The sequence below is a fragment of the Amblyomma americanum genome, chromosome 2, assembly GCF_052857255.1.
Source record: "Amblyomma americanum isolate KBUSLIRL-KWMA chromosome 2, ASM5285725v1, whole genome shotgun sequence".
Taxonomy (NCBI): Eukaryota; Metazoa; Arthropoda; class Arachnida; order Ixodida; family Ixodidae; genus Amblyomma; species Amblyomma americanum.
The window spans coordinates 15196371-15222025 of record NC_135498.1 but is presented as its reverse complement, the minus strand read 5'-3'; the positions used below and the strand labels follow the sequence as shown (position 1 = coordinate 15222025).

General features: G+C 49.0%; 1 protein-coding gene across 1 annotated transcript in view; it reads left to right on the top strand.

The window, feature by feature from the left end:
- The window catches only part of LOC144119551 (carboxypeptidase D-like), a 46586-nt gene that overhangs the window by 5770 nt on the left and 15161 nt on the right, over positions 1-25655 (top strand). The window contains exons 2-10 of the mRNA XM_077652132.1: positions 12168-12422; positions 14538-14635; positions 16841-17013; positions 17740-17927; positions 18921-19094; positions 19994-20146; positions 21004-21146; positions 22504-23029; positions 25498-25631. Coding sequence (XP_077508258.1) covers positions 12168-12422; positions 14538-14635; positions 16841-17013; positions 17740-17927; positions 18921-19094; positions 19994-20146; positions 21004-21146; positions 22504-23029; positions 25498-25631 — 1844 coding nt within the window. The remainder of the gene's footprint in view (positions 1-12167; positions 12423-14537; positions 14636-16840; positions 17014-17739; positions 17928-18920; positions 19095-19993; positions 20147-21003; positions 21147-22503; positions 23030-25497; positions 25632-25655) is intronic.

Genomic DNA, 25655 nt, shown 5'->3' with positions numbered 1-25655 from the left:
TAGGCCGTGAGAAAGGAGGAGCGGAAGGTCGTCGTCTTCACTGTTGACGTCAAATATATCCGTTCACAAGTCAACGGATCGTGAGAACAGGGCTGAAGAAAATGGCTTCAGGGAGCGTGGTCTTTTTCCCGCGCTGAGAGAACGTGAGACATCATTGGACCAAAACTCGGCGCTTTTTTTTAACGGATATCAAAATAGACAGGGGGTGAGGGAAAACATACGGTTTTTCTCCGCGCAACAGGACATAGTCTCGGCTGTAGGGTAACATTTAGCGTTGCACTGCACGCAGTCCTGATAACTCCTGCGTTTTTCGGCGCCTGATGCAGCTGACAGCTAATTCAAAAGACGGTGCTTCCTCAAGGGCTTATCATGGCGCATTGAACTGCCACAAAACGGAAACCTGGTCGCTGTCCGCCTGTTGCAGGTGATACTGAGCGCGACTGTATATGTTCACTGTATATGCTGTATATGTATATACGCGCAGTAGCGCATGCGTGGCCGGGTAGGCCCACTGCGCATGCGCAACCTGCGTCTGGCAAACTGGTATACGTCTATGCTAATATTTTCATTTCATTTTGCATTTATTTCAGTCATGTACAATGGCTGAGGAGAAAGGAAAAAAAGCCGCGCACGCGGCTTGACAAAGCTCCCATCTCCCGTAGCGGCTTGACAGGGCGATGACAGGCAGCAGTAAAACAATAACAATACGTCTCCGGTATGCTAAGTCTACCTAATATCACCGTCAGATGTGAAATTACCTTCGAGGTTTAATAGCCTTGAAATGTCATAGCAATGATATCTATAGTTTCTAGAGCCGACTGCCTCACACGAACCCTCTGTAAGCGTTTGCCACGTGTACGCGTGCGTCCGGCAGGGAGTACCCCCGCAGGGGAATCCTGAGGGGAAGTGTGCGTTCGTGACAGAAAGCCTTGTAGCGTTTTACTCGAGCCAACTCGCGAGGGTAGCCAGCCAGCCAAGCCAGCAACCAGCGAGCTTCCGTCGGGCTACTGAGTGCTGCAACAGCGTTAACAGCGTGTGCATATGCAAGGGGGGAAGGAGAGAGGAGGAGATGGAGAGGGGGGGGGGGGGGGGGAGACACAGGCACACGCGCCCGCCCTTTGTTTTCAAGGCTGAACTCCTCCCCTATGTTGCTGTCGCTCGGTTCCGTTCACGCTTCCCGCGCGCGTGCGCGGGCCTTCTCGCAACAAATTGCCAGCTTCCCGCGAATACTTTGCGCCGCAAACAAGCGGGCTGCTCGTGATCGAGGGACGGACGCGGTCGCCGTCAGATTCGACGATACGGGGGGGTGAAGGCACGCGGCGATATTGCCAAACGAATGCCCACGGAGCGTGACTGTGTGCACCGCGAGGTATGTAATAGCGTCTGTGGGTGAGGCCTCGGGAAGTCGCAGCGCCAAGGCGAGAACCACCTGGCTAACGGTGTAGTAGCAGCTGCGTAAAGTGAGCACACCAGCGCGCGTTTGAATTCTCGTATACGCTTTAAGCTTATCTGATACCTGACGGGCCCCGTCATGTTTAACGGACATGAGGAGTATACGTATTGAAGTGGGTGGTTCAGAAGACATGATTATGGGTGGTCATGGTCGTCATGCATCGACGGTCTACTCGAAACGAGATTAGCGTACGCCAGGATTGTACTGTTCGAGGTATACAGGATGACGTGCGAAATGAAAGGCAAAGCCAAATCGTCTCAAATTTCGATTTAACTTTTTGAATTTGGCCCTCCTAACTGACACTGAGTAGCTTTCCGCTTGTGGCCTTTCTTCAGGGGTGCCTCGGAAAACCAGAATCGAATGGTGTGGCTGCGGCTATCTTTCCCTCTTTGTACTTTTTCCCCTCGTTTCGATTACAAGGACAAGAAGGGGACCGCTCACTCATTTCCTCTGGAGCTGTCTCTTTGGGCACTGCATTCGATCATTTGCGAGACTATGCTGACCGGTCACGGAGTATAAGTGAAACCGCAGACAATTTCTGTTTTTTTTTTCTGCCGCAGTATTCTCAGAAGAGAAACGTCGGCCAGTTAACCGGTTGTCAGCGAACACTTGTTCCTAGAGGTTACGATGCAACTAGACGTCTCCTTTTATCTATGAATCCACGTCGTGAAATGAAACACCGGGGACATGTAGGGCGGACAGCGAAGTGTTTTATGCCTTAGAGGCTACGAGCAATTATCAGAGGTCAGTACAGCGGGGTTGCCACAGCGCCGTAAGCAAGACGCGTGAGCTGTGTGAGCCAGATGGCGAGGAGAGAGAGAGAGAGAGAGAAAGAGAGAGAGAGAACTGATAAGTATATGCACCCGGACAAACGCGTAACACTACGCGAAAACCGAGGCGTCCTTTCTACTCAAACGGCTTCGTAAGTCTACAGAACCGGCAGTGGTCGACGTGCCGCATTAGCTCACGTTTAAGCAGCCCGCGTTTGACTGTCAACTTCAGCCGCCGTCATCGCGGGTCAAAAATTGCAGAAATTGGCCATTGGCGGAGATTGGCATCGACTGTGTTCATGCATGGTGTGCTCGTCTCAGGTAGTGTAGACCTTCTTCCCTTTTCTTTTGAAATACAAAGTTCTTTCGTCTCATTCGCGTTCCGAGCATTGCAGCGCATCGTGAACGTGGAGACGAGCTAATTAAAGGTCCTACCATAGCCTACGTTGGCGCCGTTCGGCTCATGGTTGAGTCGGCACAGCTCTCTTTCTATTTAAACAATTCCGATCGACCATCGGGCTGTTGTGTTCTTTAGCTTATTATGTGATAACCGGTGGCGCTTTGTGTTTGAATGAGATTCCGAAGATTTATACATGCATTTCTTATTCAGCGTAGGCCATACGCGATGTCAGTGCGCGTTAAAGAACCCCAGGTGGTCGAAATTTCCGGAGCCCTTCACTACGGCGTCTCTCATAGCCTGAGTCGCTTTGGGACGTTAAACCCCCATAAGCCAAACCAAACCAAACCGTGGGGCATACGTCAAAGAGTAAGACGAAAAAAAAAATTCTAACTGGCTACCGAGCGCTCAAGGGCAAGGAGGCGAGGGGCTCGCCACGAAGTGCACGTGAAAGAAGCCAACAGCCAATGAAAGCCACGAACAGGCTAGTTACTTATGACAAAAATTCAGGGGGGCACTTTGTTGACCTAAAGTGCGGCGAGGCCAAAGCCTTTAGCGCGGTGTTGCTGCCTGTGTCGCTGATGTGTGGTGAAGATGTTGATTAAAGACTACACAGTTTGCGAACCTTCAAATTTCATTTTTCGACTGAATCGAAATAATCTGGATCAAAGTCTTCTTCTAGGTGATCGTGAGGGAAGTTGACACCTGCCACAGTGGGCGGATTGTGATGGCGTCAGTAGGTCACATGACATGTCACGTGACACCTGTCACGTGACTGCACTGGCGCTGCGCTCTTGAAAACCTAGCGTAGATTCAAAATGTAAAAAGGGTCTTCTCAATCTTTCTTACTATGCGTGCCACGATTTGGCAAAGACTTTGAAAATAACAACAAAAAACGGGGGCGCTTAAATTCGCGTTAACACGGTACGCAGAAGTCTGGCTCGCGGCTACTGTCGAAGGCCGGAGACGCACGACTGTCCCAGAAAGCCCCGTTGGGCGCGGCGCCCGCAGACAGCCCGCGATGGCCGCTGGGGCGGCACCCGCGCGAACGAGGATACGCGAGCGCATATATTACGCCGGCAACGACGCGAACGGGTCTCCGTCTGCGGCGTAGAAAACAGGACGCTTGCGCAGCAGCAGCCGTTGTTATCGCCGAAGCGGAGCCCCGAGGATTTGCGTTCGTCCCGAACGCGCGCTTGAGCTTTCTTCGGACGCTTGCAGCGCCTGGACAGCACGGCGGGAGAGCACATCATAGCTAAATCCGTGAACAGCGGCACTCTCATACTGCGGAGGTTGAAGGCCGGTTAGATTGTGCTGCGTGTGCTGGCACTTGAGACGCTGATCGCTATGTATTGTACTCATCATCATCAGCCTGACTACATCCACTGCAGGGCAAAGGCCCCTCCCATGTCTCTCCAGTTAACCCTGTCCTTTGGCAGCTGCGCCCACCCTATGCCTGCAAACTTCATAATCTCATCCGCCCACCTATCATTTTGCCGCCCCCTGCTACGCTTACTTTCTCTCGGAATCCACTCCCTTACCCTTAATGTATTGTATTATATTGCATTGACTAGTGTAGCATAGCATTGAACTGCATTGTACTCCATTGTCTTTCGCGGACTGCATGGCCTCAAAGCTTTCCGTGCGTGTCCGTCCTTTCGTGCCATGCGGGTTCGAGTGAGATTATATATACGCGGCACAAACTGTTATTGTGCTTCTCTGAGGCCCGTGAAACATCCAGTTAGTATCCGCACACGTTATCCTACACGGGGATCCCACAAACACACATACAAAAGTAATCGGACGTTTAGCCTTGTGGTAATGCGAACGTTTAGCCTTGTGGTAATGCGAATCTCAGCGACAGCCGAGTGACGTCACGAGTAACGTCATCGTGTTCGGACCAACCAGCTGTTGGCATTCTGAACAATCAGCGTACTGTGCTGTTACGAGTGACGTCACTCCACTCTGACTAATCAACGTGGCGCGCTGTCATGGCGTCATGCGCGACGTCACTTTATCCAGAGCATTCAGCGTGGTGGGTTATCGTGATGTCATGCGCGACGTCATTCCAGTCTCACCAATCAAGCTGGTGCGTTACGACGACGTCGCGTAAGCGGGAAATGTGGCGTTAACAGCTGTTGCTGTGAAAAAGAACAGAGGGTGGGTCAAGGAAAGTAGGCACCGAAGCAAGGTTCGCAAATTGACAGGAAGTCTGATATTCGGGTGGTGTAGCTTGGGTAGATTGCTCACAGCTGAGTGCTGTCGCTATGTTCAGCAGTAACTCGGCGGTACGTCATGAATGCAGGGCAGGATTTGCAGCCGAGAATTTGCCTCCTTTAGAGTCATCGCTGATATCTATGGCACTGCCACATCGTGAAGAAGATATAAAAATCTCAATAATAATAATAATAATAATTGGTTTTTGGTGGAAAGGAAATGGCGCAGTATCTGTCTCATATATCGTTGCACACCTGAACCGCGCCGTAAGGGAAGGGATAAAGGAGGGAGCGAAAGAAGAGAGGAACAAATAGGTCCGTAGTGGAGGGCTCCGGAATAATTTCGACCACCTGGGGATCTTTAACGTGCACTGACATCGCACAGCACACGGGCGCCTTAGCGTTTTTCCTCCATAAAAACGCAGCCGCCGCGGTTGGGTTCGAACCCGGGAACTCCGGATCAGTAGTCGAGCGCCCTAACCACTGAGCCACCGCGGCGGGGCAAAATCTCAAGGCGCAAATTCTGTTTGTCCCTTACTTTGTCGTCTCTTCAACATCTAAGTTTGCAGAGTTTACCCACTTCGTGCCAGCCGTTGTTATTGGCCTTTGCTTGTTGATGAAGTAAGTAAAAGCCGGTGTCTCTCCTCCTCACCCCCGACCCTCTTGCACGGCACGTGTTCAGCGCGGAGGAATGTACCTGTATCGCCGTGGCTGGAGCCACGGAGACCGTGCTACAACAGGCACGGTGCAAGCGTCCACAGCTTCGCTCTATCAGAAGCTAAGTGCACTTACATACAGCAGACAGCGAACATGATCCCTCCGCGCGATACTAATCGCATTAAGACGTTGCACCCTGTCTCGAACGATGCCGCCGTTTCAAGGCCCGTACAAACCAGTGTGCTCCGGTGGCGGGCCCGACTAGCGCGCATCGAAGGTGGGCTGCGCTGCTCGAAAGGAAAAGCACATTCCCGTCCCATTTAGGCGCAGACTGTTGCGTCGGCACGGAGGGGGAGGGGGGGGGGGGGGGACGATGCGCCGCTTTCAAGCCGCGCAAGGCCGCTTTTCCTGCCCTCAACGGTGGTGGCTGTGCTCCGAAAAAAAAAAGAGAGAAAAAAAGCGCAGTCTCTGTCCCTTGGCGGTGTGCTCGACTGTCCTCTCCCTCCGCCGCGACCACGGTTGAGGTGGCCCCGTTAAGCGGCGACGCTGCTGCATCTGCTTCTCCTAACGGGCGTCATTGCGATCGCAGCCCCGATAAAGGACGTTGCTTTCCCGCTGCACAGAGCAGTGCGCGCGACGGCATTCCTGGACATCTGGGCACCCACCGGCAGAGCACGGAGTAGCCGATATTCGACGGCGGAAAAGAGGAAGAGGAGAGAGTGAAGAGGGGGAGAAGGTGAAAGAGGAGAAAATGGTGACGACGAAGACAAGCATTTGTGCGTGCGAGCAACGCGAAATGATGCGAATACCTCGTGGTTTCTCCTGCGCCGTGTGGGAACCCCCCACGAGCGTTCTTCCTATTGCTTCTTCCTTTAGTTCCGCGCAGTGGGAATCTATGCCGGAAAAGTCGATGGCCGGGGCCGAACAAAAGCGCCGATCGCCTATAATGCCCCGATAACTGTGTCGCTTTGGAGCTTGGGGGAGTGAGAGGGTTCTGCGTCTGAATTCCCTTTATACGGAGCGCTATGAGGCGGCGGAAAAAGTGCTCTCTGTCACGTATATAGCTTCACGCTCCAACGCCCGCTTGCGTTGCAGATATGTTGTTCTGATCGCGGTTAAGGCATGTGCGGAGGCGTCTTATCGCCTCGTTGCGTCCTGAATAACCGCTTGTATTACACCCTTACATGTATGTAAGCAAAGCCACCGTCTTTTATTTTTTTTACATGCTCTGTGAGGTCGGCCAGCTGTGCTATGTGTGTTTGCTGACACAATTCGTCTACCTTTGGCTACGTTGCACGAATATTCACGTACATCCTCCGCGGTGCGTGCGGTTTGCCGACACTGACACGCATGCGCTGCAGTAATCTACGAGCGTACATGTGTCGTGCTGATGTCACAACGCGTGCACGGGCAGGCATTTCCGTCGTACTTCCCTCGGCAGCAAGGAGGGCATGCCCGATACGACACAAGTTGCTGTGGGGAAAGGATACTTGCGTTGGTCGCCGTGCAGCGGGGGTGGTGACATTTAAGAGCAGCGAAATCAGCATTGCCGTGTTTGACTTAGTGATGACAGAAGCAACATACTGTGAAGCTCACTTAAGCGCAACCTTCAGATCTATCCGACCTCCCCCCCCCCCCCCCCCCCCCAAAAAAAAAAAAAAAAAACTTCTTCTCGCTTCGCGCTTCAGAACCACAGCGCTTGCATCTTAAAACACATAGTTTAAAAAAAGTTTTGAGCTTTCGTTCGTCAATCGTACATCGCCCTTCGCGCATGCATCATTTCCCCTTTCTTTTTTTCATTCTGATTGTATCTTTCTCCTTCTCAGCAAGCTTGCAGACGGAAACTATGCACATACGCCAAATGCAGCGAAGAGAGCGCAGACCATACGATTATCTCGAAGTGAGGCGAACGCTTTGACTGATTGCCGACAGATGACGCCTCTTGCACTGTCAAGCGCATGTATCAACGCACTGGTCACACCGACCATTAATTTTAAAGTCTTTAGATTGAGCTATTTTTGGTTCACAACGGTGGAAAGAAAACCTAGCCGGAAGAAAAGAACGCGTCCTTACTCGTTTTTCCTTTCAACACACGAAAAGCGAGATGCAGTTCTATCGTGTGCGCGCACTGACGTCGTGGATGCGCGCCACTCAAGGATTTCCGCCTTGCATCGGCGCTCGAGGTCTCTTCTGATGATGTCCCAGCGGTATCTTATTAGGTCCTTTTTGGGAGACTTCGAACAATACCCAGTGAAGGGAAAACGTCGCCTGCGGTAAGGGCGCTAGATATTCAGAAGGTGCAGTCTGGTTAGGAAAGTTTGCTGCTATGGTATGTCGTCGACCGCTCCAAGGCAAATGGGTGAATACAAGAGGGCTGTTGCCCTTCGCTGTGCTTAGCCAGACTGACGACGACGATGATGATCATGATGGCGATGACGATGCGTCCTGATCTTTATTTCCTTTCCTTTTTCTACGTTTTCGAAGCGTAGCCGCATTGTTACCCGTCCCGCTAGCGTCATAAAATCCGGAACGCGATCTAGTCTCGACAGCGAAGGGCTGAGGTCGCTCTCGATTTTGTACCTGCGTACGCACTCTGGAAGCTGACCTAACCCGAATCGCCGCCGATTGGTTGCATGCACGCACGCTGCGCCGACCACGAGGTCGTGCACTCGACCGGGTCTCGGCGGAGGTGGTCGGGAGCCTTCGTTCCGGGAGCCGCGGACGAATAATGCTGGCTGGCCTTAATTCGGACAGCTTTGCGGTGAGGCGCCGCTGCCACTTGGCGCGCACACTGCTGCCGAGCTTCGCTTCTGGCGCCTCATTCGCATTGCAATGGCTACTGATCGAAAGAACTTAATAACTGCTGCTTTGTTTGAGGCTAATTTGTTGGAAGTCGTTTTGTTGGATATGGCAGAGTGTCAGAGGAATGTTTGGTGAAGGATAGTTCGTTTTCAGGACAGCTTGTTGGAGGATAGTTTGCTGTAGAATAGTTTGCTGGAGGATAGTTTGCTGGAGGATAGTTTGCTGGAGGATAGTTTGCTGAAGCATAGTTTGCTGGAGGATAGTTTGCTGGAGGATAGCTTGCTGGAGGATAGTTTGCTGGAGGATAGCTTGTTGTGGGCAGCTTGTTGGAAGATAGCTTGTTGGAGGACAGCATGGTGGATGACAGTTTGTTGGAGGAATGTTTGTTGGATGATTGTTTGTTGGATGAAAGTTTGTTGGATGACAGTTTGTTAAATAATAATTTGTTGGAGAAGAGTTTGTTGGAGGAGAGTTTGTTGCATGACAGTTTGTTGGAAAAATGTTTGTTTGAGGATAACTTATTAGAGGATAGTTTATTGGAGGATAGTTTGTTGCATGACAGTTTGTTGGAAAAATGTTTATTAGAGGATAACTTATTAGAAGATAATTTGTTGGAGGATAGTTTGGCGGATGCTTGTAGTTTTAGCGTTCGTGGTGTCTGCGTGGCGGCTCAAAATTAACCGAGTATCGTCAGCTGGGAATGCAATCGCATTTGGCGTTCACACTCGGTCGCTAACGGCAGGAAGGAACGCCAGCGGCCTCCAGGGAACGTCCGGTTCGTCCAGATACGTTTCACGTTTGTACACACTGACATACGCTGGCGTACACAGACTCCCCTCCACCGCACGAGCTCCGCCATTACTCCCGGATGCAAGCAGTCAGGCGGTGGGGCTTCCCCGAGGTGCACACATACACTGCGGGGAAACCCCTGTCCTCGTGAAAGCGGCTGGGACCGGTCAGCGTGACAAGCCCTCACGAACACTGTCTGTCCCGTGCGGACCCGCCCAGTCTTCCACTGCAGAACCAGTTGTAAAGGATGTCGGCTGGAGTCGTCCAATAGACGGGGAACACACCCACAGAGTCCGCCCAGCGACGGGCCTCGTAATATACGACGGCTTAATCGCGAATTTTGTCAATCATTTTTTTTTTGGTCGGCGTTGTTGCATGCGTGTTTGGCTGCCTCCATTTGGGTTCAGACAAGTGGGCTGTCGCAACCGTTCAGAATTCGTGGCGGCTCTTCAGTGGCTCGCTCTTTACTTAGAAACCTCAAATCAAAGGTTTGTCTTAGCACGATGCCCATGCACCATTATGTAACCAGTACGTTCGCGAAGAGTTCGCGTTTGTTTCTGTTTTTACATTCGAATATCACCGAAGGCGCTGAAAAGAGCAGGGCTGGAAGCGTAGCTATAGGTTATGCGTTTGCTAAACGTTCAAATCTCATGCTTCAAGATTTTATTCCCCGTGTTTCATATGGCAATCATTCTCGCAATCTTGTTTTAAATTCTGTTCTTCTGGCTCCGTCTTTTACCCCCTCTTACCCATATCGTTTCTATACAGTCACTGCCTAAACTAGTCATTAAACAACTACACTAAACCGAAACTTCTAAACCACTAAACCTATGTCACTAAACTAAATCTAAATTAAACCTCAACTAAACTAGTAGACCACTAACCTGTGTCTATAAACTAAACCTGAACCAGGCACTATCATTTTGTCTCCATACAGTCACTACCTATTGGACCAGCAGTCACCACCCGCTTCGCTGTCGCACGTATTCACTTCCCCTCCACCTCCTTCCTTATGCCAGCGCTGGTAGCAGGTAGCAAAACCTTCTGCGTCCCCTCTGCCTCGCGCGTGCCCTCCCTCCGTGCTTGCTTTCGCGTGTCGCCGAACTGTTACCGGCAGCGGCACAGCGTTTCCAATTCTCTTCCGGGTTTTGCGTGCGCGAGCAGCAGCGGCGGCTGTGGCTGCATCACTCTTCAGCATGCGGCCCTTCAAGAAGAACTCAAGTCATTATCCGCGAATGTGCCTTGTACGATATGTTTCGTAACCAAACGATACGTAAGGGCTGGGCTTGTGGAATGTGCCCACAGCAGTTTAAAGAACGTTTGCTTTTGGGCTTGACTATAGCAGACGACGGCCCCAATATCTTCCGAGATCGGCTCTCCTGCTGCCATACTACAGGTCCACTCCCGGTACAGCTGTTAGCTGGGCGTCGGCCAGGTGCAAATGAGTCAGCGGTTTTGTGTTTCGACGTTACCTGTTCTAAGTAACCACCAGAGCGCTTGTCCTGATCGATACTTACTATCCACATAGAATGAGGACGTGTCTACACGTTTGTGTTGTTTTGGAACGTGAAGGCGATTTGCGTCTTGATTGTTGCTGCCGTGGGGGTTCTGTTTCGTCAACGGGAACCCGCAGTTCTGTGTTAACAACTCTGATGGCTGCGAAGTAGTAACACAAAGCTTTCGTATTTTCGGTGGCTATTTCAGATTTCGCAGAATAACTTTAATAAATGGTTAGACCTGCCGATAACACGATAAGTTCATGGCGAGAGACGTGTGAGCTTTGTCGTTACTCTGTTAGATGGCTTATACTTCCAGATATAAAATGTGATATCATAAGGCTGGTCTTCTGCAGTGCAGGTTACTTATTAGCATTACAATCTATAGTGGCGTTCTGTATTTCTGCTCTAACGTATTTCAGCGCTCAGTACCCTTGTGTATGCATTATGTTTCCCGACAATCGTTTTGTCTCACGAGATTTTCTCTACCTTCATATATCGGTTTATGTTCTACCCATGCCAGACGGCTTAGGGTTCATTCAATCAGCCAATGCTTTTTTTTTTTTTCATGAGACCAAGGTTGAATTTTGAGGTGTTAGTCAGCGACATAATGCACGAGACAACGAAAATCGAAAAAAAAGCAGCATGCACTCACACACTGGCATACAGCGCTCACGAGAAAGATGCTTTCTGGGTTTCTGCCTAGGACACATTTCCATGTGCGAGACAAACCACATCATCACGTGCATGAACTGCGTGCCAAACATTGTAATGCCGTGCATTGCAGGAGTTATGAATCTTCCTTGCAGTGTTCGGACGAATTCTGGATGTATCTTGAGTCAGGGTATCTTCCAGCCGCTGAGCACCTTTTAACGCGTTCTTTAAACTGCGAAGAAAGTCTTTAGTTTCACTTCAAGACGCATTCTAGCTCTCTCTCTCTCTCTCTCTCTCTCTCTCTCTCTCTATATATATATATATATATATATATATATATATATATATATATATATATATATATATATATATATATATATATATATATATATATATATATATATATATATAGTTGATAACCATAATCGCTTTGCAAAAAAAAAATAGTGTGGCATTATCGCTCACCCCATTATCGCTTAGCAACTGCAAAACTGACATACGTGTCCTTGGCTCATTATGGCGCCCAGGAAAGAGGGACAGGGAGAAGGAAGAAGGGAAAACATTGTCGCACAGCAGATGAGATGTTCCAGGCTGAGCGCTGTTGATGTCTTCTCTTCCACATCTCGTGCCCGCAGCGCTATTCTTGTCTAGTACGTTGTAACCCGTATGCATTTCTGTTATACAATGTTCACTAATGCTTTTTTTTCTCGTTTATCCATCATTGTATGTTTGTGTTCTCTTTATTGTGCACAGTTCCATTTCTGTAGGGGGTACAGACCTCGTCAAGCCGAATTCATTTGGCTTTTTGTCTGTACTCCTGTCATCTGTACATGTATAGATGCAAATAAACTTGAATTAAGACGCAGTAAAGTATGCTTGCTCTGTAAGTTAGTCTTTGTAGTCATAGGCTGACTTCTGTTGCCCCACCCGCAGGGAGACGAGCAGGAGGAGTAAGCTGCGCCATGAAGCCCCGCAGTCTGTGCGCGTCGGCGCTGGCGATGGCGCTGCTGCTGCTCTACCTGTGCGCCGTGCGGCAGGTGCGCGGACAGTCGGGCACGCCGACGGGCAAGAAGCGCTCCGAGGAGTACACCTACTTCAACCACGACGAGATGACCGCCTTCCTCAAGAAGGTCTCCACAAACTACCCGGACTTCACACGGCTCTACAGCACCGGGAAGTCCGTGCAAGGTGCGTGCCACAACACAGCCACTGTTTGCGCACTGGCGTAGATTGTTTCTTTTTTTTTTGGGGGGGGGGGGGAATGGCGCAGTATCTGTCTCGTATATCGTTGGACACCTGAACCGCGCCGTAAGGGAAGGGATAAAGGAGGGAGTGAAAGAAGAAAGGAAGAAGAGGTGCAGTAGTGGAGGGCTCCGGAATAATTTCGACCACCTGGGGATCTTTAACGTGCACTGACATCGCACAGCACACGGGCGCCTTAGCGTTTTTCCTCCATAAAAACGCAGCCGCCACGGTCGGGTTCGAACCCGGGCACTGCCGTAGAGTAAAATCGTGTTCCGGGCAATCGGAGAATCGCTTCCGCAGTCCTAGATGGGGGGTTCGCAGCACTCCATGTCAGGGTAAATTACAAGTACGTGTAGGAATTTTCTATTAGTGCGAGTGGAAGTGGGCGTACAGATAACGTCGCATAGAAAGGCGCATGTATATTGATAGACGCGTGAAGAAGCGCCATCTGGGGCGAAGAATATGTGCTGTCAGTGTTGGCGCTGTTTTATTAGGCGATTGTAAACAGGAGCGCTAGGCATAATTCAGGTATTTCTGCACGGGCCTATAATTAGCGGTCATTGAATGCCGCGTACAAATACTAGCATAATAAAGGACACGGCAACAGCCTTAATTGTTACAGCTGTTTTTTTTTTTCGACCACCATAGGCTATCAGAATGCGGTAACTCCAAATCTTTACGTGGAGCTCAGCCGTCTGTGGAACTGCTTGAAGTGGAATAAGGGCTACATGAGTGCGAGGCAACGGATTATGCCTCTCTTGATTGCGCAATCTCGTGATAGCGTGAGAGTAGTCGATTCGTGGAAGCCGTCGCCTTGCGCACGTATACCTTTCGCTTTGCTGCAAGAATGAGTGAGATTGGGGTACAGAGCGCTGATATTCGGGTACTATTTTTAAAGGACTCTAAAGAACTCGCCGCATGAGGCTGCAGTGGGAAATTGGAGTGTGCACCGGATGTGGGCGACTCGGAGATCGACATCTGAAACGAGAGCGACTGCTGGCTCGATGTCTTCCCGCGTATCTGGGATAAAAGCGACTCTCGGCTTGACGTACTTTGAACAAGACACTCATTTGGACCGTCGCCTCACGCCACCGGATGTCATTTAGTTTTCTTAACGCTCAGCGATGGGTTGTTCGTTCCGAGCTCACTGTGCCGTGCGTCTTCGATTCCATGGCGCAAGATACAGCCTGATACAAGTCAAATCAGAAAAAAATATTTACTCTTATCTCCAACATGGAGGGGAGCAATTGAAGTAAAAAAAAAACTAACCCGTTTCGAGAGCATCTGGGGAAGAAAAAAACAGCGCCCAGAAAGACACGATGGTCAGTGTGGATGGTCTGTCTGTGTAGTCTCTTCATTGTCCTGTTTCTACGCGCCACTTTTGAGCATGTTTTTTCAGCACGTTCACCAACTCTCGTCCTCTTATGTTGTTGCTATCACGGCCGCCAGTCAGGTGCCGACGCACATCAAGCCATACTGACACTAACTATTAAACAGAGATCAAAAATGAGATTAACTCTTATCAGTGCCGACTCGTTGAAGAGAGCAACGCTGAAAAAAAAAATCTCACTAAATGTCTAATTCTACGTTATTAGCTCTGGCTAGGTCAAGAAACTTCAATGGCATGCCCAGGGGAGCATTTTTTTGTGGCTCCTGGAGGGAATGGTACTATTTGCGCAGTGCATTTCTGGAACGTTCTGAGTTGAAAAAAATAAATGTTTTTTTCGCGGGTTTTATATATATATATATATATATATATATATATATATATATATATATATATATATATATATATATATATATATATATATATATATATATATATATATATAATTACTCTCTGAAAGGAAGGGGTATGCGACCCCCACCTCCCTCTTTCTTCTTGGATTCGCCACTGACAGCGCTTGCTGAAGAGGTCCGGTTGGAGTTGGGGCCGACATGCTTGATGAGCGAGGAGAGGGGACCAATTTGATTTGCGAGCCGATCGATTATCTTTACTTCTCAAATAGACGGCTGACAGGGTGTCTGGTCGCTTTTCTTCTTTCGTTCGACCTGCAGGGCGTGACCTGTGGGTTCTGCTGGTGACCAAGGACCCCCAGGAAGAGACGCTGCTCAAGCCCAACGTCAAGTACGTTGCCAACATGCACGGCAACGAGGTGACTCCACTTCTGCACTCACTCCCTTCACCCTTATATGCCGTGTCCTAACACACCAGTCTACATGCACGCTACTAGACTCTAAAATAAAGGAGTAAGAAAGAAGTAAGCTGTTCTCTTACGCACTCTCTGTTATATAAAGGGAGTGCCCTAGAGGACTGCTTACTCCCTGTCTACTCCCATAGAGGCGTGTTTGTGTTTAGAGTGTACCATGCACTGGCATTGGGAAGCTTATATGACGGTAGCAACTAACACGAGCACCGAAAGTCTTAACGTTCTTACGCGACTCTTGTGTTTTTTGTCCTCCGTCCGGAGACGCAGCAACATAGTGTTTTCAGATTGATTCGTGTTATTTCACTTCCATCTCTTTAATTGCGCCTTATTTCACCACCAATTTCGTTGTCAGCCACGCCCCACTTCTGTGAAAATCGGACCTCGATCCGTTTTTTATTCCGCGCGGCAGTTGCTCGAGAAGCTTTCCTCTTCAAGTTCTGCAGCTTCTGGCCCTTCTTAGGTGCTGCCGTTTTCTTGCTCGCTCGAACCTGTACTTTGTTTTCCCATTTACTCGACAGAGTCCACGTTTCATTCATAATCGCGACCGTGCTTACGAGTCGCTGTTAAGACGCGCCACGTGGACTCTAGCACGCCGGAGTCGAAGCGCGATGACGCACTTGCGTGCAGTACACGCTTGGCAAGCTACCCTCTACCAATGCGCGTCCCTCTCCGCCCCCTCATCGCTGTCCTCCGTGCCACGAGTGTGGGAGACCAGTGCGGGGCAAAGGCCCCGGATGCCGGGCTCTAATCTCACCCGCCGGAAGAGGGGGAATGGCAGCTTCCGTGTCGGTCAGCGTCGCACGCTATGCGAAGCGCAGCAGCAGCATTTCGGGGTCGGCAAAACTCGCCAGAATTCCTGTCCGGGACGCAGCTTTCGTCGCCTCGTTGTGGCGAATCCCGAGTTCTGCGAAAGCCGTTTTCTGCCTCGCAGTCAGCGCCTTTAGGACACTGGCTACCGAGAACCGACGCAAAGACTGCACTAAGACGAAGTCGCCTGTAGTTTGTAAACAGTGTTTAGTGTCATTGGTTGGGCAGGCTTGTACAAATGATACTAGAGTTAAATAAAGAAGACCACTGCGCAATCGTATAGGAGCGCCTGAATCATTTGAGCCAGGCGCATAACTCCAAGGGTCCAGGGGGAGCCCCCCAACCCATCTTCCCCCTCAGCTCGACTCAAGAGCTTACCTTGGGCCCCTCCTGACAAAAAAATCCCTACCTAAGTACCTGGTTGCTGCAGTAAGCTCCGAAAGTGTAGACGACAAAACTGTTTCGCCACACTACATGTGGATACCTCCGTGTAGCGGAGAGTCTGATTTTTTTTATCTGCTGTTTTTTAGAAGCCAGATCATTCCTTTGAAAGTGACCGTGTAAAGTGTAATAGGTGTACGTTTTCTTACATTGATAAAAAAATTTGTGCGCTGCTTGGAAATTTACAGCACAGCGTAAAGGAGTGGACGAGGCATACACGAAGCACGTGTGTGTATCTCGTCTTCTCCTTAATGTTGTCCTGTAAATTCTTAAGCAGTGCATAAACTTCTTTACCAATGTAATGTTGCACTAACTACCCCCCGTACAATCTCATTTGTTTTCATGCTCAGTTTTCTTCCCAAAACCAGCACTGTAAGAACCAGCCACATTGCTAGCTCACAAATTAAAATAATGCTTCATAGTTTTTCTTTCCTTTGATTGCTTTGCGGTTGACCTTAAGCGCAGAGTCTCCTATAGTTGTGCTCATGTTTCTCTTTGTACGGTGTGCTCCATTTTAATCAATACATTTGTTTTATAAAGTACCATAACAGCCACAAAGCAGCACTTTGAAGTTGAGTTTTTTGGCCTGGTGGTTACATCGTTCAGGCATATCTGTGGCATTAGTTTCATGATTACATGACTCGCACTTATTATCGCGTTCCGAAAAGAGTTGAACACCGTGTATAACCCAGAAGAAGCACAAAAATGAAACCAAAAATACCACCCAGGCCGACTTAAGACTTAACCTTCAGAAAGTGATCACTCATGAAGATGCTAAGTATGGATACCGGCACACTGAGGTGTGTAGCATGCGTACCAGAAACTGTGTCTGTCAAATACACACATCGCTGATCCGCCCTTTCCTCGGGGACGGCCTCATGTTCCCGAACGGCGCATGCGCAGGCGGTGGGCCGTCAGCTGATGGTGTACCTGATCGCGCACCTGCTGACCCGCTACAACGTGGACCCGTACGTGCGCTACCTGCTGGACAACACGCGAATCCACATCATGCCCAGCATGAACCCGGATGGATACGAGATCTCCAAGGAGGGCGCCTGCACAGGAACCCTGGGACGGTACGCGAACGCTGTGGACTCTGCTTCGGGGCCACGTGTTTTCCACGCGGCCTAACTTGTTTCGTCATGTTTAAGAGCAGTCTTATATACCCACGCCTTGACAAGAACCAACAGCGTAAAGACGCATCCAGAGCGATAAATGTGAGGCAATCAAAGACTTTCTCATTTATTAAAGCGTTACTTCCGAGTAAGATTCTCGCGTGCGCTGAACAAAAAAATTGTACCTTTCGTAAAATTTGTTGTCCATGGGCACGACACACACTTCCGATTAGTTTTGTTCCTTCATTGGCTTTGACAAGTTCCAGCTGTCGTACTTTGAAAGCACTGCTGTTAAAGTACAAAAATACTGGAAGCTTTTGTAGGTGTGAGCACAGGCGGCTCGGAAGTCATTTGAGATTGGTTTGCTCTCATTAAACGAAAAGACCTGATAACTGGGGATTGGAGGTAGCAACGAATTCCTTCAGTTTTGACGGCGGACTAATTAGCAACAGCTTTAGAGCTTTGACCGTGGTTCACCGAAACGACAGCAAGAGCCGAAGTTGCTATCGTGGCCCGCGACTACCGTTTGCCCCTCAACGTCCTGCGCAAATATGTGGTAGCACTAAAATACTGTGACAAGGCTCTCAGTGCCTCGAGACCCGACGTAGTAGAGCATGCGATACAGCACTGCCTGCTCGTGGAAGTTTGGAAGCTGGGGCGTTTATTTATGCCTCCGTGTGCACGCAGGTATAACGCCCGCGGCGTGGATCTGAACCGGAATTTCCCGGACCACTTCAAGACGCAGACACAGCAGCAGCAGCCAGAGACCGAAGCTGTGCGGCGCTGGATCCACCAGATTCCCTTCGTGCTCTCCGGCAACATCCACGGCGGTGCGGTTGTGGCCTCCTACCCGTTCGACAACTCGCCCAACGCTGGTATGCGAAGCATCACTTGGCTTGGTGGGCTTTCTGTAGCCACCGTTCCTGTAGACCACCTGAGTCATTGATTCAATTATACGGCGACTCACTCAGCCACTGACCAGTCGCCGATTTAGTCACCCACTAAGTCCTCCACTCAGTCTCTCATTCACCAGCTATAGGCACCCACTCTCTCAGTCACTTACTCACTAACTCACACAGACACCGTCACTCTGTCGGTCACTAAATTACACAGACTTCGTCACTCACTACATCACACAGACACTGTCACGCACTAAATCACAAGACACTGTTACTCACTAAATCGCACAGACACTACAATAAGGTAGAAACTTGGGCTTGTTGGATCTGACCTATAACCATCGTTGTAGCGCAACACACGACAAGGACACAGAACTGCGCGTTAGCGCTGTGTGTGTGCCCTCTCTTTCTGTATACTGGTCGTGTGTTGCACTACAACGATGGTTACACACAGACACTGTCCCTCTGTCACTCACTAAATCACACAGGCACTGTCACTCAATCACTATATTACTCACACAGGCACTGTCACTCAATCACTATATTACTCACACAGGCACTGTCACTCAATCACTGAATTACACACACAGTCATTGTCATTTAATCACTGAATTACTCAAACAATGTCACTGATTCGGTCAGTCGTGATGATGGATTTCTGCGTCCTCATTCATGCACTCAGTTGCAGACTCAAACATACATTATTTTACCAGATTTTTAAGCACCTTTAGCCATTTTCGGAATTGTGCTACTACTTCTACTAACGCGCTGTGAGCGAAGTGGACAAATCGCAGGGCAGTTTGACGTCACTGCGGGATGTTGCAACGGCCATGCGTTATGCAAACAAAGCTTGTTGACCGTAGAACACTCCGAAGTTGTTCGGGTGCTGCTCTAAACCCGTCACTTCCGTCTGCGTTCTCGACGCGCGTGGTGCTGCTCCTGATGACCGGCTTTCGCGATCTTCCGCAGTGTTCCACACGTACAACAAGCCGTCGGTGACGCCAGACGATGACGTGTTCCAACACATCGCCAGCGTGTACTCCTTCAACCACGCCAACATGTACCTGGGCGCACCCTGCTCGTCGGACCGGCAGGCGTTCCCCAATGGCACCACCAACGGCGCAGCCTGGTACCCGTTGGCAGGTACGAGGCAGTGCACATGCACTCTGCGCTTTCGCTGTGTGAGCTCTCTACTTGTAGCGGTGTCCACAAGGTGCGCATGTAGCAACATCTCTAGAAACTCTAGAGGAGCCGCTCCGGCCATTGGGGTGGCATCTAATGAAGGGGATAATACCTATACAGCCAAGACTGCGGAGATTCAATTTGGGTGAGCGGCCGCTTGCAGCCGAGTAGCTGACTGGAGCTGGTTTGGAGAGGAAGAAAACTGACCCCCTCTTACCCTGTCTCTTCCCTCAGGGAAAGATGGGAGGGTGGCCGATCGCTGCGAAGAGTTTTAGTCACAGGAGAGACCGGTGAAAAAGCGGCCAAACTGGGGTTAGGGAAGAATTATTACGTAACGCCTTTTTATCATTAATTTTTTCTTCTAGCCGTTCACGTGAAAAACTCTCTGGCTAAAAAAATTGGTTAAGAATAAATGAAAGGCTCATGAACTCTCCACTCTATAGGTGGAAACCTCAAAAGCGCCTTGAGGGAAGGCACCAAGGAAGAAGCTCAATAAGGAACAGGGAAAGAGGCGTTGTAGTCGAGGGCACCAGATTAATTTCGACCTCCTGAGGTTTTTTTTTTATGTTGTACAGCACACGAGAATCATTTGCATTTCGCCTCCATAAAAAGGCGATCGCCGCGGCCGGGATTGGACCTCGCGTCGTCGTACTCAGCTGTAACCGTTGACCCAGCGCGATGGGTCCAGCTTAAGCGCTGAAGAAAAGACTTTCTGAAAAGAAAAAATATAAACTGAATGCGTATCTCACACTGATTGCTTTGCAACTCCCATCAGCTATAGTTACACACCGTTCGTCTAGTGCACAGATATGGCACATTCTTAACTGGTAGCCTACACTGCACCGATGTGCGTTGTGCAGGCGGCATGCAGGACTACAACTACATCTGGGAAGGCTGCATGGAGGTCACCTTCGAGATTTCCTGCTGCAAGTTCCCCCACCGCCGTGAGCTGCCGCGATTCTGGGACGACAACAAGCAGTCGCTGCTCGCCTACCTCGGAGAGGTGCACAAAGGTGGGCGGTGCCACTTCCCACCTCGCAATAAATAAATAAATAAATATATATATATATATATATATATATATATATATATATATATATATATATATATATATATATATATATATATATATATATATATATATATATATATATATATATATATATATATATATATATATATATATATTCAGAAAAATCTTCACTTAAAAAAATTCTTGTAATGATCTGGAGATAGGGAAACTTGGATTCGTAGAGTTTACGCATCGCCCTCAGATATGAACTAAAACAGTGTGCAGGAAAATAGTAATTAAAATAATGCTTGTATTTCTCCTCTGTAAGCACTGTATCCATTATCGCCGCTGTACGTGTTCGTTCCTGTGTGCGCTGCTGTTTGAAAACTAACGTCATCGCGAGGCGTTAGGCCCGCATTGTTATTAATGTTAGCAACGTTTGCTTGTGGACTAGCTGAGCCATGGTGCAAGACCTAAATTTTAGCGCAACAGAAAGGACGACGCAGGGAAGTAAACGGAACGTGCGCTAACTCACAGCCATTTTTTTATTACTAATGTAATTTAGAAGGAAGCGTTCAGTATTATATGTCAAAAGGACATATTTATTAAGATCTTCTTTCAAATCAACGCACTTAAATGCAAGAACTCCAGCCAGCCATCACATTCGTACGACTCTGCGCCTGAAAATAAAGAAAATAAGCGTAGCCCACATCTTGCGAATCCAAGTTCAGCCATCTTTGTCGGGGCGTGGAGGAATAATGGTGAACACCTCTAAACGATGCACTGAGAGGTAGACATAATTGACAAGTAACTTAATCTTCCTTTTTTCGCTGAACTTTTCTTGCGATCGGCGGGCAGGCGTGCGAGGCATCGTGATGGACGAGCAGGGAAACCCAGTGGTCAAGGCTTTCCTGCGCGTCTCCAACCGCACCATCGGCTTCAAGACTACGTCCCGGGGCGAGTACTGGAGGATCCTCAGGCCCGGTCGCTACACGCTGGAGGTAACTGCGCATCGCGCTGAAATCCGTCGTTTTCACAAGGCCGCTTTGCGCATGACCGCCTCTTTAAAAAAAAACAAAAAAAAGAAAACCGCCAGCTCCTACTGCGCACGCGTGGTTCATGTTAGTGACAGGCGCATGCGACAGATGGCGGCAGCTGCCAAACACACACTTGCCACTTCGTAAGCGCAGCTGGCTCCTCGTGGAACCATATAGCGCGTGCGTCTCCTACATGCGTTTGTTTTCAACCACTAGCAGACGAATTTTCGCCACTCCCCAGAGGGCGCCACATCTTGTGGAAAACGCGGATTCAGCTTCAACTACTTCGGGTTTTTTGCTGGCTTCTCGGAGGCGCGGCTATCGCAGATGCTTTTCAACATTAACCGGATCCAACGATTTCGAAACATCTGCAGCTCTTGTAGGGGCACAAACTGATTTGACCTCGTATACGTTTCGAAAGTGGCAACCGGGAGTTTGAAGGACTGGAATGTATTTTGACATAATTCGTTATTGCGCACGCCGGCATTGCGGGTCGTTAAGTGGAAGTCGACGCGACGCAGTAAATGCAACGGTTGTTCGTTTGGTTTTTCTGTCCTTTTTAAATGCACTGCTCGTTTCTGCTAGGTTTATATTTGCTTTCTTTAGTCATCTGTTCCCTGTTATTTATTCATCTGTATCTCAGTTCTAGACGCATGGCTACCCTTCAGCCTTTTCACTGCACGTATATGCATTTTCGCAGTTTAATTTTGTCCATGAACTATTGCTAGGTATACAGTCGCGAGTAAAAAGAAAAGATTAGTACAATGACGTCACCAGAGCAGCGAAAATCGCATCGTGCGGCTGGCCGGGCGCCGTGCTTTGCAAACACATTGGACCGTTTGGTATCGACGTGTTCGTAACCGCAGCTCCCAGCGTGGCTATCTGCCTCTCCCGTGGCACGTCACTAGTGCTGACCTTTTTACTCGCCACTGTACATCATACTTAGCCTATGATGTCCGGCCTGAAGGTAAGATGTCAAACTACAGTGCACTCTATTGTGTCAGTCTGTTAACGACATTTAATACAGCTACATGTGCACTAATTTAGTGTCTAGAAGTCTGTCGATTATCGTCGATCTGCTTGCGCGACAGATTCAACGATGTAGGTGACAAACGGAAAGATAGGCCTTCCTGTCAATGAAACCAAGAACCAAATGCTGTCCTAAGACAGCAACCAGGACATCTGTGGTTCTGGGGCCTAGAAAATGGATCGGTTAGAGCTAAGATCCAGGCCTCTAAGGTAGCCTTTAACGCAGTCCGCGACTGACAACACACATGACGAAAGGCTGAAAGTTGTACCTACATTCTCTACAACTACTCAGGTTTCGGCGCCCGGATTCCACACGGCCAAGCAGGACTTCATCGTTCTGGAGCAGCAGATCTCCATCCTCAACGTCACGCTCAAGTCGCTGCACGAGGAACCCCAGGAGCCTGAGCAGCTACAGCCCGAGCCCGACTCGGCACAGAGCGCCGGGCCGCCCCCTACGGTAACGTCTGCTCCGGGCAACGGAACCTCACGTCCTCCCACTACTAACACCACGGCTGCTAGCAGCCCTTCTTCGCCCACTCGTGACGTCACCGGCACGTCACGGCCGCACGTGGACGCCGTCGAGGGCCGCAGTGGCTCTGACGTCATGGAGGCCGGTGACGTCAGGGAGGCGGGAGGGTATCGCAACCACGGGAGTCGCGATGAGCGACCTGCTCCCCGTCACGACTGGGAGTTCCGCGAGGACGTGTTTGTGATGGAAGTCAGATCGGGAGGCCGCGGCGCGTTAGCGTATTCAGTGGAGGCGCAACTGCTGGCTATCTCAATGTTGGCCTTCGCAATGGCTGGCCTCTTCGATGGCCGTTAACAAGGCATGGGCGTTGGATAGGGCGGTGCCCTGGATACCAACTACTTCATGGTCGCTAGTTTTGGTGGCCGGCATTCAGCCAGAGATTAGCCGTCTTGGCGCAGCCCAAGGCGGCCGACCAGCTCAGTATTATGAGTGACTGATGTGATGTGTCTAAGAGGGAAACCAGAAAGCGAAGCGATGCGTCGTAAATCGCAATGACGTCGACACCACCGGCGCACAGAGAAGGCGTGTTTTTAAAGAGCGCGACTTTCAAATCGAGCTTTCTTAGAAATACGGCGCCAGAGACTTTGTTTGCATGAGCAGACTATTCCAAGACGGTCGGACTAGCAAGTGAAACTAGAAACAGCTTTAACAAGTGTGACTACGTGCGCGAAGTTGTTTTGCGCTGGCTTCGTCTTTTCTTGTGAAACTGCGATTTTCTTATGGTTTCTGCAGAGTCTCTTCACTTAAGAATTTTTTTTTCTAGAGGCCACATAGTATTGAGCTCTATACTGTCAACAGTGGTTGCAGCGCTGATATGCACACGCGCTTTGTCACTGCTTTTAAAACTGCTCATTTTGTTTGTACCGAAAATGGTGACTCTTTTCCATTTCTGGCTCATGGGGATATCAGTATTACGCATCTATTGAGCGACGACTCTTATAAACCAGCTCTCTTATTACGTCAAGGAAACAACGTGAACCAAAGAGACCTTAGGCAGGAACATTTCTCGTCTAAGATCTGTGGCTGCCGGCAGTAAATACTTTATTGTCGTATTAACGAGAGATCGCTTTGTACGACTCCTAGTCTTCCATTACTCAGGGTAGCTGCCAATGCAAACTCTCGCCCAGGAACACAAGCGATGGACGTGCATGGCTTTCAGCTTTTGTCTCTGTACCTGAACACGTACTTAATACTGCCAGTATTAATTAGCGTATACGTACGATAAGGTGTTACATAGTGAAAGGAAGGCAAACCAGCCCCGTACTTAATTAGAGGAAAAAGATGACAGGCGCGATATTTAACGACATGTACAGTTTTAACCGGTTGTTGCTGCAATCGCGACCTTAGATTATGTCACTGCGTTGGCACCAACGCAAGGCACTTTGATCTCAAGTGCACAGCAAACTTTGGGGAAGCATGGGCATGAAGCTAATGGTCTATAAGCACGGCATCAGTCAGCATGCTGGATAAGACATAATCGACTGTGCTATCGTGCATAGCATGCCCAGTGGGTTTGTCTTCCTTTAGTGCTTGTACATGTTGCGAAGTGTCTGCGGGTTTAAAGCCTGCAAGCAAGTTTGTGTGGTGGCTTGAAATTCAGATTTTCCCCAAAACACCTTGTAAGTCTTTGTATATAAGAAAATCGGGCAATTTTTGGTGGATTATATTTGATATAATCATTAATCTGTAAATTATTAAAAATAAAGAGAGAAAATAATAGTTGAAACATGTTACAAATGCAAAACTCAATCCACAACACCTTGCTTTCAAGCATTTTCATTTTTAATCTCTGAATTTGGGGTCACCCACCTTGTATATTGGTTTGCACTGGGGTAAAATACTGTTTGTGTCTTTTCTCAACACTTGTCTTTCTTTTTTTTGTTCTCTCCCTGTTTCTCTGTTTCTGCAACCGGATCACAGGTGGCGCCCCAGGAAAATAAATTAGAAGCACTAAGACAAATTCCGCCGCCGCCGCAGCCTTTACCACCTCGCTTCTACTTTAACGGCTTCAAAGCGCTACCGCTGCCCAATAACAACCCGTTTGAGTTTCCACCAAATCTGCGCCACTGACCGAACTGCTTTTTTATTTTGTGCTTTTTTTTTCTTCCTCTATGTCAACGCGAAGCGCGCTTCAAATGTGCCACCTCGCATTCATTTTCACCTGGCTTCATCTCCTCACCTCACGTTTTGTTCGCTGTATCTTGCAGGCGGGCAGCCCACAGTGTTTTTTAAGCTGAATCACACAACATCATCGTTGTTGGATTTTTTTTTCGCTACAAGTAGGCGATTGCGAATTGTATCGAAGTGCGAAGAAATATATTGACGAAGCTGCAATCCTGCTTGACGCACGAGAAAAAGTATCATTTTAGCCTTGCAAAAAGAAAGCGGACGTAATGGCGTCCTATACAGTGCGTAATTCGCCTCCTAAATTCGTCAGTCAACCGCAGAAATATTGCGTACAAAAGCTATGCATATTGAAATGAGTGAAATAAGACAGCATTTATGGTCACATGCGCGACTCTAACTCAGAAGTAGGAGCTTTCGTTCCAGGCTAAACCGAAGTGATCCTTTCGTAGCTTTCGTAGATACTTTGAAATGCGAAAATTCTTCATTAGATTACGATATTCATAAGCCCTCGGAAGTATTGAACTGAGGAAACTGGTCAGTATTCTTTAGGTTACTTTGGTCACAGGACACGTCGAGTGACAGACTAATACAGTCGACCAGCGCGATCAAATGCTACCGTGAGCTTCACAGGTGTACAGCTTGAGCAGTACAAGTCGCGGGTGTACAACTTGCAGGTGTACAACTCGCAGGTGCACAACTCGCACATGTACAACTCGCACGTGTGCAACTCGCAGGTGTACAACTCTCACATGTACAACTCGCAGGTGTGCAACTTGCAGGAACACAAC